Raw genomic sequence first — 12,342 nt, 5'->3', positions numbered from 1 at the left:
TCTTTTGTTTATTTGAATTCAGTAACTCCCTGACCATTTTATCTGTAAACACTTGTTCAAGAAAACAAAATATATCCCAGTTCATTTATTATACATTTCCTTGTAGTTAGGGACATGCAATCTTTACGACTGATATAGGGCAGGGTTTTTTTCTGAAATGTCTTCCTTCATACTCAAATCAGCTACTTTTTTTCTTTGTGTACTTGGTGGTCAAAGAAAGAGCTTTAATGTCTCCAGCTCTTCACAAAGAAGGACACTTGAAGGTTTTCACTGACAAAAAGGAACACAGAGCATATTGAAACTAGGTTTAAAGAATGAAAAACATGAAGGCAGTAGAGAGAGAAAAAACTTCAAACAGGATGCAATAAAAATCCCAAAAATGTTTGGGATTAAATAAGTTTTTTTTAAATGGTTTGGGGCAAAAAGTATAAGTTGACCAAAAAAGAAGTTGACCAAGAAATCCCTATCATTGAAAAGACTGTAGTGCTGCAGACTAACATTTCAGTTTTGAAAAATATATACACTACCTCAAATGGGCACCTGAGTATATCTATGTGTGGCAGGGAATTTACAAGATATAAAAGGTCATGGGTGTATGCAATCTTGCCTTTGTTCAGAATGATGAATTTCTTGTGAAAAGGCAAAATGATTGAGTGTAAAACAGATCAGAGGTGCACATCAATTTTTATATATATATTATATATATGTATGTATGTATGTATGTATGTATGTATATAAATGAGAAAAGTCAGCCTTAAAAGCAATAGTCTGACACAATGGACTGACCTGGATTACTTGAACTTGCGTAATTTTAATTGGATGTTTTTATAGATGGAATTTTAATGGTTGGTATGATTGTAAATTGTTATTATAATTGTCTTATTTAGGCATCTAATGACTGCCAATTGTGAGGCCACACTGAGCCCCCCCGCCCCCAAGAGGGGGTGAGAAGGACGGGATACAAATGTATGAAATAATAATAATAATAATAAATATAATAATAATAGTGATTGGATTGTCATATGGAAGCTCCTGTAGCAACAGAAAAAAAACTATACACATCCAATCAAAAATGTTATACAAATGTGCTAACTACATAAGTTTACCAAACAAAATGGGGCAGCTGTAGGAACACATGAAGTTTTTTTTAAAAGTCTGTGGCAGATAAACTTTAACCCTCCACCCCATCAATGTTTCATATTACTTCATTGCAAGTCTTGTTTATAACAATATATATCCTCTATATATGAATCCACTGAAGGAAAAACAAAACAAAGTCCTAACAACCTCTACAGCAGAAGTGGACAACAACATGTTCCACCTGCACAACTGTGACAGACCACACTACTTTGGGGGATGAAATTCACAACTGGGAATGACTACCAATTACCATTTCAATATAGGGGGCAGGGAATGCTAAGGGTTTTGAGAAGGTTGAGCAATACTTTCAATCCACTGCATCCAGGGCTAGAGATTAACTTTGGAGGGCATGTTTCACCCTGAAGGTGAGGGTAGAGACTCTGAGAGCTACAATAAAGGAGTTGCGCTGCACCTGGCTTGCTGGGCACATTTTCCCCATCTCTGCGCTATCATTTGTTACAAAAATGGAACAAGATATTGAATTGAAAACTTTCAATGCACACTAGAGATTGGTGGTCGCCAAGCTGGGTCTTGTCCAGCAGCTGATGACAGCCCCTACCCAATATCAATAACTGACCATACCTCTGGTCAAAAAAACCAAGATTATGGCAACAAGAATGATTGATAACTGGGAAATAGAGGGAGAAAACATGGAGGCAGTGACAAACTTTGTATTTCTAGGTGCAAAGATTACTGCAGATGCAGACTGCAGCCAGGAAATCAGGAGATGCTTACTTCTTGGGAGAAGAGCAATGGCCAATCTTGATAAAATAGTTAAGAGTAGAGACATCACACTGGCAACGAAGATCTGCATAGTTAAAGCAATAGTATTCCCCATAGTCACCTATGTGAGAGCTGGCCCATAGGGAAGGCTGAGCCAAGGAAGATAGATGCTTTTGAACTGTGATGTTGGAGAAAAGTTCTGAAAGTGCCTTGGACTGTGAGAAGGTCCAACCAGCCCATACTTCAGGAAATAAAGTCCGACTGCTGATTGGACGGAAGGATATTAGAGGCACAGATGAGGCTTTGCCTCTAGAGGCTTAGAGAAGACAATTATGCTGGGGAAAATGGAAGGAAAAAGGAAGAGGGGCCAACCAAGGGCACGATGGATGGATGGCATCCTTGAAATCACTGGATTGACCTTGAAGGAGCTGGGGGTGGTGATGGCCAACAGGGAGCTCTGGCATGGGCTGGTCCATGAGGTCACGAAGAGTCGGAAACAACTGAACGAATGAACAACATAAACACTGTATGAACACCAAGCACGAAGTAGCAGCATGCAATAACGTCCTGCGGAAACTTACTGATTGCGCATTGGGTGCAGACCCAAAATTAATAAGAAGAACAGCCCTGGCCTTGTCTTACTCAACTGCTAAGTATGCCTGCCCTGTTTGGCACAAGTCTACCCACGCGAAGCAGGTGAATATAGCACTGAATGAAACATGTAGAATAATCACAGGATGTCTCAAACCTAGATCTGTTGATAGACTCTATAACAGTGGTTCTCAACTTTCCTAATGCCATGACACCTTAATACAGTTCCTCATGACCCCAACCATAACATTATTTTTGTTGCAACTTCATAACTAGAATTTTGCTACTATTATGAATCATAATGTAACTATCTGATATGTGGGATATATTTTCATTCACTGGACCAAATTTGGAACAAATACTCGATATGCTCAAATTTGAATACTGGTGGGGTTGGAGGGAATGATTTTGTCATTTGAGAGTTGTAGTTGCTAGGATTTATAGTGAACCTACTATCAAAGAGCATTCTGAACTCCACCAATAATGGAATTGAACCAAAGTTGGCACACAGAACTCTCATAACCAACAGAAAATACTGGAAAAGTTTGGTGGACACAGATCTTGGGGTTTGGAGCTGCAGTTCACCTACATCCAGAGAGCACTGTGAATTCAAACAATGATGGATCTGGACCAAACATGACACAAATGAGAGAAATAAGGTTGAACACTGTAAAAGCCTTCCACTGCATGGCTATTAGTCTCCTCCCAGTAATCAGGGTATTGTGGGCATAATCAGATTACAGAGGGTAAGGCAAGGACTTGTGCAAAATGCAGAATAAAGGGCAGGGACTGGGGGTAAAGTGCTGGATAAAACTTATCAGTAAATTATGGTTGGGCAGTCATGATCAGGGCCTAAGCCATCATTCAAAAGTACACTGAACATCCAGGTTTTGAAGTCCCTCTGGAAGGCAGACAGAGTGGGGGATGATCAAATCTTCCTGGGGAGGGAGTTACAGAGCCAGGGGATCGTCACCAAAAAGGCAGAAGCAAGAGGAAGGCATTCCTAGCAAATCTTAGAGACTGTGCCGGTTCATAGGGGAAGATACGCTCGCGAAGATAGGCAGGGCCCGAACCATTTAGGGCTTTGTAGGTAATAACCTGCACTTTGAATTGGGACCAGAAACTTATCAGCAGACACTACCTAGAAGAATCCTCCACCTTGTGTGACTGTGAAACAGAACAAGCAACTCAGCATCTGTATGCTTGCCCACAATGCCATGCCTCACGCACAGAGAAAGAACTGTTTAAAGCTACAGACAGTGCTGTCGCCCATTTTTGGTTTAAAATTATTTAGCCACTTGTGTTCCCTCTATTTTATCAGTTTTATACTTCTTTATTTATGCAATGATTTTGACACAAAATAAATAAATAAATAAATAAATAAATAACATCTTATTTAGATTGTAAGACCAAGGGCAAAATTACAATTTGTAAACCACTCTGAGAGCCTTTGTGGCTGAAGAGCAGGGTGTGTGTGTGTATATATATATAGTAAACAAGCTAGTGGAGTTGTGAACATTTTGGGAATAGTGCTACTTCCTTTTGAGAGTTCCCATAAAGTCTGGGTCAAAACCCAAACTTCTCAGACACGCATATGTTAATTCATTGACATATAGGCTACCACTTTCAAGCCTTTTAATTTATTAGGTGTTCAAACCCCCCCCCCCCCAAAAAAAAACCAAAAAAAGGAGCTCCATCATAACAATCACTTTAGACTTGCTTACGAGGCAGACATGTCATACATCCTCAAAATTAAGGACACACTGCTACAACTATGCAAAAAGCAGTCTTTGTCTTATGGCTGTTTTTGTGCATTTCCCGCAAAATGGAATCTCAATTATTGCAATAGAGACAGCTTACACAAGAGATAATATGACTCACCCTGCTCTTCACTTCCATCTTTACAGAGACTAGAACTCTGGCCCAGACTCAGGCTGATATCATCAGATGTCTTTGCAGTGTCTGTATCACCTGCACATTACCAGAAAGAGCAGATTATTTTTCAGAGTACTATCCTAAAACCATAATAGGAGACTTTTTAAAAGAAGCTTCTTTTACAGTGGCTTCGTTAACTGCATTACCAAATATAATTTAAAAAATAAAAACAGTGAAAAGAAACCTGAGTAGACACCAAAAGAGAAACAATTCATTGTAGAGTAGCAAACCAAAGAACAGTGCTAGAACCCTCTGAATGGCTGCACCTCACATAAAAGCATTCTTTAGAACACAACTCATTTCATAAGTAGAGAGTGATGTAAGTATTCAAGGCACAAAAGAAGAGGAATCCTACCAAAGCCAAAGTATGGGATCCTTGCATACAGGATCGGTCCCTGGATGGGTTACACAGCCAATCCCACCCGCTAACCCTGGATGGCAATTCTTACTGTCTCCTTCCATTTCTCTTGTTGAGGTATTCTCTGGGTGCCACTTGGGTCCAAAGTTGCAGGTTGCTCTGAATTCTTGGGCAGAATTCAGGGTAACCCACAACTTGGTTAATGTGGTCAAGGCCATGTTAAGACAGCCTTGCCCTGTGTTACACCAGATTACCTTGGTGGATAGTTTGGCTGCTACAGAGCTAATTCCAGAAACCTTCACATTAAGTGGTCAGTGTAGATGTGCCCAGGGATACCATAAGTTGAAGTTGGTTCGATGGCAAATAAAAACAGCAAATGAATTGTATACCAACACTAATGGAAAAAGGGGAAAGTTCCTTGATATGCAAAGTGACTTATGAGGTTCCATGAAGGTGAGTTCAAGAAAAAAAAATCTTACCTTTAATTGTAGCTGCTGTTCCACGACGAGATAAACCAGATCCAATCTAAAATGGGGATCAACACATGAATTTCCAAATAAACAGAAGAGTTGTTTTAACATCTCTGTGGCAAAACCACAGTACTCATTTCTTCTTTATTGGTAATTTGGTTGTGTGGTAAGATTAAGATGCTCTTTTTGAAAGTATAGTAATAAATATTGTTTGTGCTTATGTTCACTTTTGAAAAACCAATCACATATACATTTCAGAAGGAAAAAAGAATGTACAAGTTTTCACTAGACTTTTCAGTACTCAAAAATAACAGAATATATGAAAATACCTATGATTTAAAATGTAATTCCTTTCACCAGAAATACAAAATAAAGAACTTCCAATAATTATTCATTTCACATACATGCCAAAACATTTAGTATATTTACATTTTATTACTTTATTTATAACTTCTCTCACTCTCTAAACTGCAATTCAAGGCAGACTCAGATTCTTTGTACAACTGTCAAATTTTAAAGTGCATTGTCCATTTTAATAAATCAGAGCAGCAACAAAATGCTTACTGTACTGCAGGAATTGTGTCAATATATTATTTTAATAAAACATTTTATCATATTGTAGACACTTGCAATTTTTCAGTAATCAAGAGTCATCTAAAAGTTTCTAAGATAAACAAAAACCCAGTAGCAACAAAATATTCTTTAAAAAGACTGCTCTCAGCTGAACTCAGTGAAAAAAAGAAAGAAAGTCTGAGAAGTGAAGATATACTTTACTTTTGGAGAACTGTTCAATTATTGCAACCAGGAAAGAAGCAGCATGATGGTACAGAAGCAAAAGTATTAATTCTCACCTGGTTGTTCAGATCAAGGCCAGCAAAGGAATTTCTTGAACTGCAACCTACTGGTGGAGTGGCTTCTCGAACAAATTCTGACATCTCAATCCCTCCGCCAGGATCGCTAAAACATGATAAATTCAAACATTCTAGGTATTATTCTAATTATCTGTGTCAAACTAATAAAATGTACAATTGAAACTTACTTCAGTCTAAGTGATCAGCTCTGAGAATATTGAAAATTTTACAGCTGTAGATGGAGGTATTTATTGAGCAAAGTGTTAAAACAGAAGCAGATATTTTGCTCAGCTCTTTGCAAGCAAGATGAGACAATAATGTTGGTTTTCTTCCAAAGCAATCTCCACAAACATGTAAAGCAGGATATTGGATAGATAGATCTTAATTCTTTCTCTCAAAAATAGAGTAATGTGATACTGGTAATTATATTGTAATAGGTAAAATAGTAGCTAAGTTAAGTTGGGTTCATACATAGAGAGAATTAATACTTATTTTTGTTCATATCACTACTTTTTAAAATTCACTAAATGAGAAAGATTAGGGTTTAGAATGCTCTCTAAATAGCAGTGTGAGGGCGGGTGAGGGGGATATGTATTAGCTATGGGACTTGCTTCTAAAGAAACCAGTCATCTAGTTATTTAGGCTGAGTACCAATTATACAAGACAACCATAAAGTTCTGGCTTTTTCTTCAAATACACTAAATCTTCAACTGTGGAGATGCCAGCTACCTGAGACTAGAGATTGCCAAACGATATGAGAAAGACTACAGTGGGGGGGGGGGGGGGAAGTATTTAGTCAGATACCAATTGTACAAATTCTCCCACTTAAAAAGATGATAGAGGCCTGTAATTGACATCATAGGTAGACCTCAACTATGAGACACAACATGAGAAAACACAGCCAGAAAATCACATCATCTGATTTTTAATGTATTTATTTGCAAATTATGTTGGAAAATAAGTATTTGGTCACCTACAAACAAGCAAGATTTCTGGGTCTCACAGACCTGTAACTTCTTCTTTAAGAGACTCTTCTGTCCTCCATTCAATACCTGTAGTGATGGCACTTATTTGAACTTGTTCTCAGTATAAAAGACGCCTGTCCACAACCTCAAGCAGTCACACTTCAAACTCCACTATGGTGAAAGCCAAAGAGCTGACAAAGGACATCAGAAACAAAAATTGTTGCCCTGCATCAGACTGGGAAGACTGAATCTGCAATAGGTAAGCAGCTTGGTGTGAAGAAATCAACTGTGGGAGCAATAATTAGAAAATGGAAGAGATATAAGACCACTGATAATCTCCCTCGATCTGGGGCTCCATGCAAGATCTCATCCTGTGGGGTCGAAATGATCACAAAAATGGCCGTACATGTCCGGGCCCAACTGAAGTTTGCTAGAGAGCATTTGGATGATCCAGAAGAGTATTGGGAGAATGTCATATGGTCAGATGAAACCTAAGTAGAACTGTTTGGCAGAAACACAATTCATTGTGTTTGGAGGAGAAAGAATGCTGAGTTGCATCCAAAGAAATACCTACTGAGAAGCATGGGGATGGCAACATCATGCTTTGGGTCTGTTCCTCTGCAAAGGGACCAGAGCAACTGATCCATATACATGAAATAATGAATGGGGCCATGTATCGTGAGATTTTGAGTGCAAACCTCCTTCCATCAGCAAGGGTACTGAAGATGAAACGTGGTTGGGTCTTTCAGCATGACAATGATCCCAAGCGCACCACCAGGGCAACGAAGGAGTGACTTCGTAAGAAGCATTTCAAGGTCCTGGAGTGGCCTAGCCAGTCTCCAGATCTCAACCCTATAGAAAACCTTTGGAGGGAGTTGAAAATGCCTAGTGACAGCCCCAAAACATCACTGCATGGAGGAATGGGCGAACATACTAGCAACAGTGTGTGCCAACCTTGTGAGAACTTATAGAAAATGTTTGACCTCTGTCATTGCCAATAAAGGATATATAACAAAGTATTGTGATAAACTTGTGTTATGGACCAAATACTTATTTTCCACTATAATTTGCAAATAAATACGCTAAAAATCAGACATTTTCTGGATGTGTTTTCTCATTTTGTCTCTCATAGTTGAGGTCTACGTATGATATCAATTACAGGCCTCTTTCATCTTTTTAAGTGGAAGAACTTGTACAATTGGTATCTGATGAAATACTTCCCCACACTGTATGTGCTTGACCATCAGCTAATTAGTTAGGGGTTGGAGGAAGTACACCAGACCTTTTAGAAATGACTGGATGAGACAACCCACACACACCCCCAAACCTTCTGTTGCATCAGAAGGATAGCTAGTTTGGACATCAGCTAGCCAGCTGATTGGCTACACAAGGACATTTCTTTCTGTTCCTTGTTATTCCAAGTCATCTCTTGCTCCTATTTCCAATGCTATGTAGCTGCTATAGCTCTTTCCCTAGGCTTCAATACATTTCTTCAGAAAATATACTGGGAAATCCAGTGGTATCCTTTTTAATGTCAATATTTCATTTTTTGGAATGGAACTTTTTAAAAAGTTGGCTTAGTTATTTTTTATTTACCCTGAGGACTACTTGCATACTGCTTTATGTTTTACAAGATTCCAAGATATGTAGCTTTATATTTATAAATAAATCCTGTTACTTTCACCAATGGAGTTATACTGTGCAGCTATACCATCCAATATTATATACTGTACTTCATCCAGATATAGTAAATTGTATTATTGCCATTAGAGTTCAGTAGAAATATAGACTCAAGTTCAGTTTTGTTACTGATATTCAATTAATATTTGTGCCAGAGGACTTCTGAGCAACAACTGCTGAGGTGAGGCATTGCCAAGTTTGAGTTCCCAATTCCTTTAATGAAAGAAAGGTTGACAGTAGAGGGAATGGAACAACAAAAGGGTCCATGAGCAACCTGCACAGTATGAAGGCATTGTAACGGAGATGGCTGCAAAATGGTGATGCAACAAAATGACTCAGATAATACAACAGAAATCTGTGAAGGAAGCATGTAGTCTTGAGTTTACTTGTAAAGCAAGCCCCTGGTGGCGCAAATGGGTTAAACCCTTGTGCTGGTAGGACTGCTGACCAACAGGTCAGCGGTTCAAATCTGGGAAAACCGGGTAGAAGTCCCACTGTCAGCTCCAGCTCCCCATGCGGAGACATGAGAGAAGCCTGTCACAAGGATGGTAAAACATAAAACATGTGGACTCTCCCAGGGCAACAGTCAATTCCCTCACACCAGAAGTGACTTGCACTTTCTCAAGTCACTCCTGATACCCCTCCCCAAAAAAAACCTTGTAAAGCACCATATACGTTAATGGCACTCTAAAAACGATAGAAACAATAACAGGATGACTTAGGCACCTGTAAAGTTGTGATGTTTTGGAGAGAAATATTTTGAAGGAAACTCTTTTTCTTCTTTGCTTAACTCTAGTTGAAGTCCAATACAACAGGTTCAGTCTACTGTTAAGGATACAGTAAAGGTAGAAGAAACATCCCAAAATGTAAATACTAAAGATCACTTACCTAGGCCCATTGCTGTCCTTTCTCCTGGCAGGAGAATTATTTATTTCTGTTTTCGCACCCCTGTCCATGCGTTCACTGGCATTCCTCTCCACAATCTCACCTTCATCAAGTGCTCTGTGCAGACGGTAGTTTACCATCTTCAGAACAATGAAAAGAGCTGCTATCACTGGGCAGTAGATTGCTACTATGACCATGGAAGAAGGAAGAGCCTTTCAAAGAAAAAAAAAGAATTTCAGCTAATTCTAACAGAAAAATCATATAATTGATTTTTAGATTTGAATAAAGATTTTTAGATTTGCTTAAGAAAATTGACATCAACTTATATTGGCACACGATTCTTCTATTCACCCAAACATGCCTTATTTTGGACAATACAGTACTTCTAAGTAATATTTCATTATGCAATCATTACATCTTTACAGTAGGTATAGCTGTTGCATTGAATGTATGCCCTTTCCATGTTATTGACTGAAGGAAAATACCTGTAGAGGTATAGAAAATCCCTAAGCTGTCCTGTGACAGATACCACTAAAATTCTCCTATCTGGAAGCACCCTTGGGAGAACACAATCCAGGACATGCTTTATGTGTGCCCACTTGTTCAGTGCACACTCAATTTTTCATATAAATGCAGCCTAAAACATCACTGAGATTGAAGCTATGCGACTTTCTCTGCTCTGTACAGAGAACAAATGGTTTATGTTGAAGATTTGTCAGTACTGCTCCATTATTATTATATTATTATTATGACTTTATCTGTACCCCGCTAGCATCTCCCAAGGGATTCGATGCGGCTTACACAGGCCGAAGCCCCAAAACACATACAACAATACAATACCTAAAGCAAAATAAAACAGTTAAGCAGGAAAACAATAAACAGTAACAATGCAACAAGACACTATTAAAACTGGGCCGGCTGGAGTAGGGGTACAGGATTAAAAGTGCTGATGTGGCAGGAGGAGTGTAGGATTATAATATAAGTGCGATGTGCAGTGTGCAGTGATCTTGGTTCTATTAAAGTGCTTCTAGGATTTGGCGCTGGAGGTTCCTAGTCTGAGAAGGCACATCGGAACAGCCAGGTTTTCAATTCCTTTCTGAAGACTGCCAATGTAGGGGCTTGTCTGAGATCTTTTGGGAGGGCGTTCCAGAGTCGGGGGGGCCACCACAGAAAAGGCCCTGTCTCGCGTCCCCACCAAGCGCGCTTGCAACGCGGGCGGGATCACGAGCAGGGCCTCTCCAGATGACCGGAGTGAGCATGTGGGTTCGTAGACAGCGATACGGTCACGCAGGTAGGGTGGTCCCAAACCGTTCAGGGCTTTGTAGGTAAGCACCTGCACCTTAAATTGGGCTCGGAAAATAAACGGCAGACAGTGGAGCTCCTTAAACAGGAGGGTTGACCTCTCTCTGTAATGAGCCCCGGTTAACATCCTGGCTGCTGCCCGTTGGACCAGCTGGAATTTCTGAGCCGTTTTCAAGGGCAGCCCCATGTAGAGCGTGTTGCAGTAATCCAGTCTAGAGGTGACCAAGGCAGGGACCACCCCGGCCAGATCAGCCTTCGCGAGGTACGGTCGCAGCTGGCGCACAAGTCTCAATTGTGCAAAAGCCCTCCTGGACACCGCCGACGCCTGAGCCTCAAGTGTGAGCGATGAGTCCAGGACACCCAAGCTACGGACCTGTGGCTTCAGGGGGAGTGTAACCCCGTCCAACACTGGTAGCCACCCTATACCCCGGTCCGGTTTGCAATCGACCAGGAGGACCTCTGTCTTGTCAGGATTGATCTTCAGCTTGTTCGTCCTCATCCAGATAGACACAGCGGCCAGGCACTCGTCCAACACTCGAGAGGCCTCCTTGGAATTAGGTGGAAAAGAGTAGTAGAGTTGTGTGTCATCTACGTAGAGATGGCACCCAACTCCAAAACTCCGGATGACCTCTCCCAGCGGTTTCATGTAGATGTTAAAGAGCATGGGAGATAGAATAGAGCCTTGCGGGACCCCACAGGTCAAGGGCCAGGGATCCGAGCAGGCGTCTCCCAGCTTCACCATCTGGGTTCGTCCCTCCAGGAAGGACCGGAGCCACGACAGAACCGTGTCCCCGAGACCCATCCCAGAGAGGCGACCCAGAAGGATACCATGATCGATGGTATCGAAAGCCGCTGAGATGTCCAAGAGAACCAACAGGGTCACACTCCCCCTGTCCAGTTCTCTACGGAGGTCATCCACCAAGGCGACCAAGGCTGTCTCAGTGCCGTGACCAGGCCTGAAACCAGACTGTGCCTGATCTAGGTAATTGATGTCATCTAGGAAGCCCTGGAGCTGGGAGGCGACCACCCGCTCCAGCACCTTACCCAAAAAAGGAAGGTTGGAGATTGGCCTATAATTGTTCAGCACCGTGGAATCAAGGGAAGGCTTTTTGAGGAGTGGGCGAACCACAGCCTGTTTCAAGTTAGATGGAAAAATCCCTTGCTCCAGCGATGCGTTAACAACCTCGTTTATCAGGGACCTCCCTGGGTCTCCACAAGTCCCTCAGCTAGGACTTAATCTGGTGGAGAGGGGTCTGGAAGGGAGGTCAGAGGAGAGGGTTTTAGTCCCCCTTGGGAGCGGACACAGGAAGGTGCTGCTCCTGCGCCATCTTGGAAAAAAAATATCCAGGTGAGGACCACAAGGGGGCACTAGACAGAGAAGGATAGTCCATTTTATGGGGGGAGGGAGTTGAAGGAGTAAAACGATTTCCCCCCATTTCCCT

The 12,342-nt window shown here is 41.1% G+C and overlaps 1 protein-coding gene across 5 annotated transcripts in view; it reads right to left on the bottom strand.

Annotated features, from left to right (window-relative positions):
* Positions 1 to 12,342, bottom strand: part of PCNX1 (pecanex 1) — a 105,201-nt gene that overhangs the window by 71,370 nt on the left and 21,489 nt on the right. For all 5 annotated transcript variants that reach the window (XM_060761639.2, XM_060761659.2, XM_060761649.2 and 2 more), the window contains exons 2-5: positions 9,602 to 9,810; positions 6,069 to 6,174; positions 5,227 to 5,272; positions 4,336 to 4,425 (exon numbers count right to left, since the gene is read on the bottom strand). In XM_060761639.2, coding sequence (XP_060617622.2) covers positions 4,336 to 4,425; positions 5,227 to 5,272; positions 6,069 to 6,174; positions 9,602 to 9,810 — 451 coding nt within the window. The remainder of the gene's footprint in view (positions 1 to 4,335; positions 4,426 to 5,226; positions 5,273 to 6,068; positions 6,175 to 9,601; positions 9,811 to 12,342) is intronic.

Source organism: Anolis sagrei, chromosome 1, assembly GCF_037176765.1.
Source record: "Anolis sagrei isolate rAnoSag1 chromosome 1, rAnoSag1.mat, whole genome shotgun sequence".
NCBI lineage: Eukaryota > Metazoa > Chordata > Lepidosauria > Squamata > Dactyloidae > Anolis > Anolis sagrei.
Note: the sequence above shows the minus strand (reverse complement) of the source record. Positions and strands in the feature narration are given on the sequence as shown.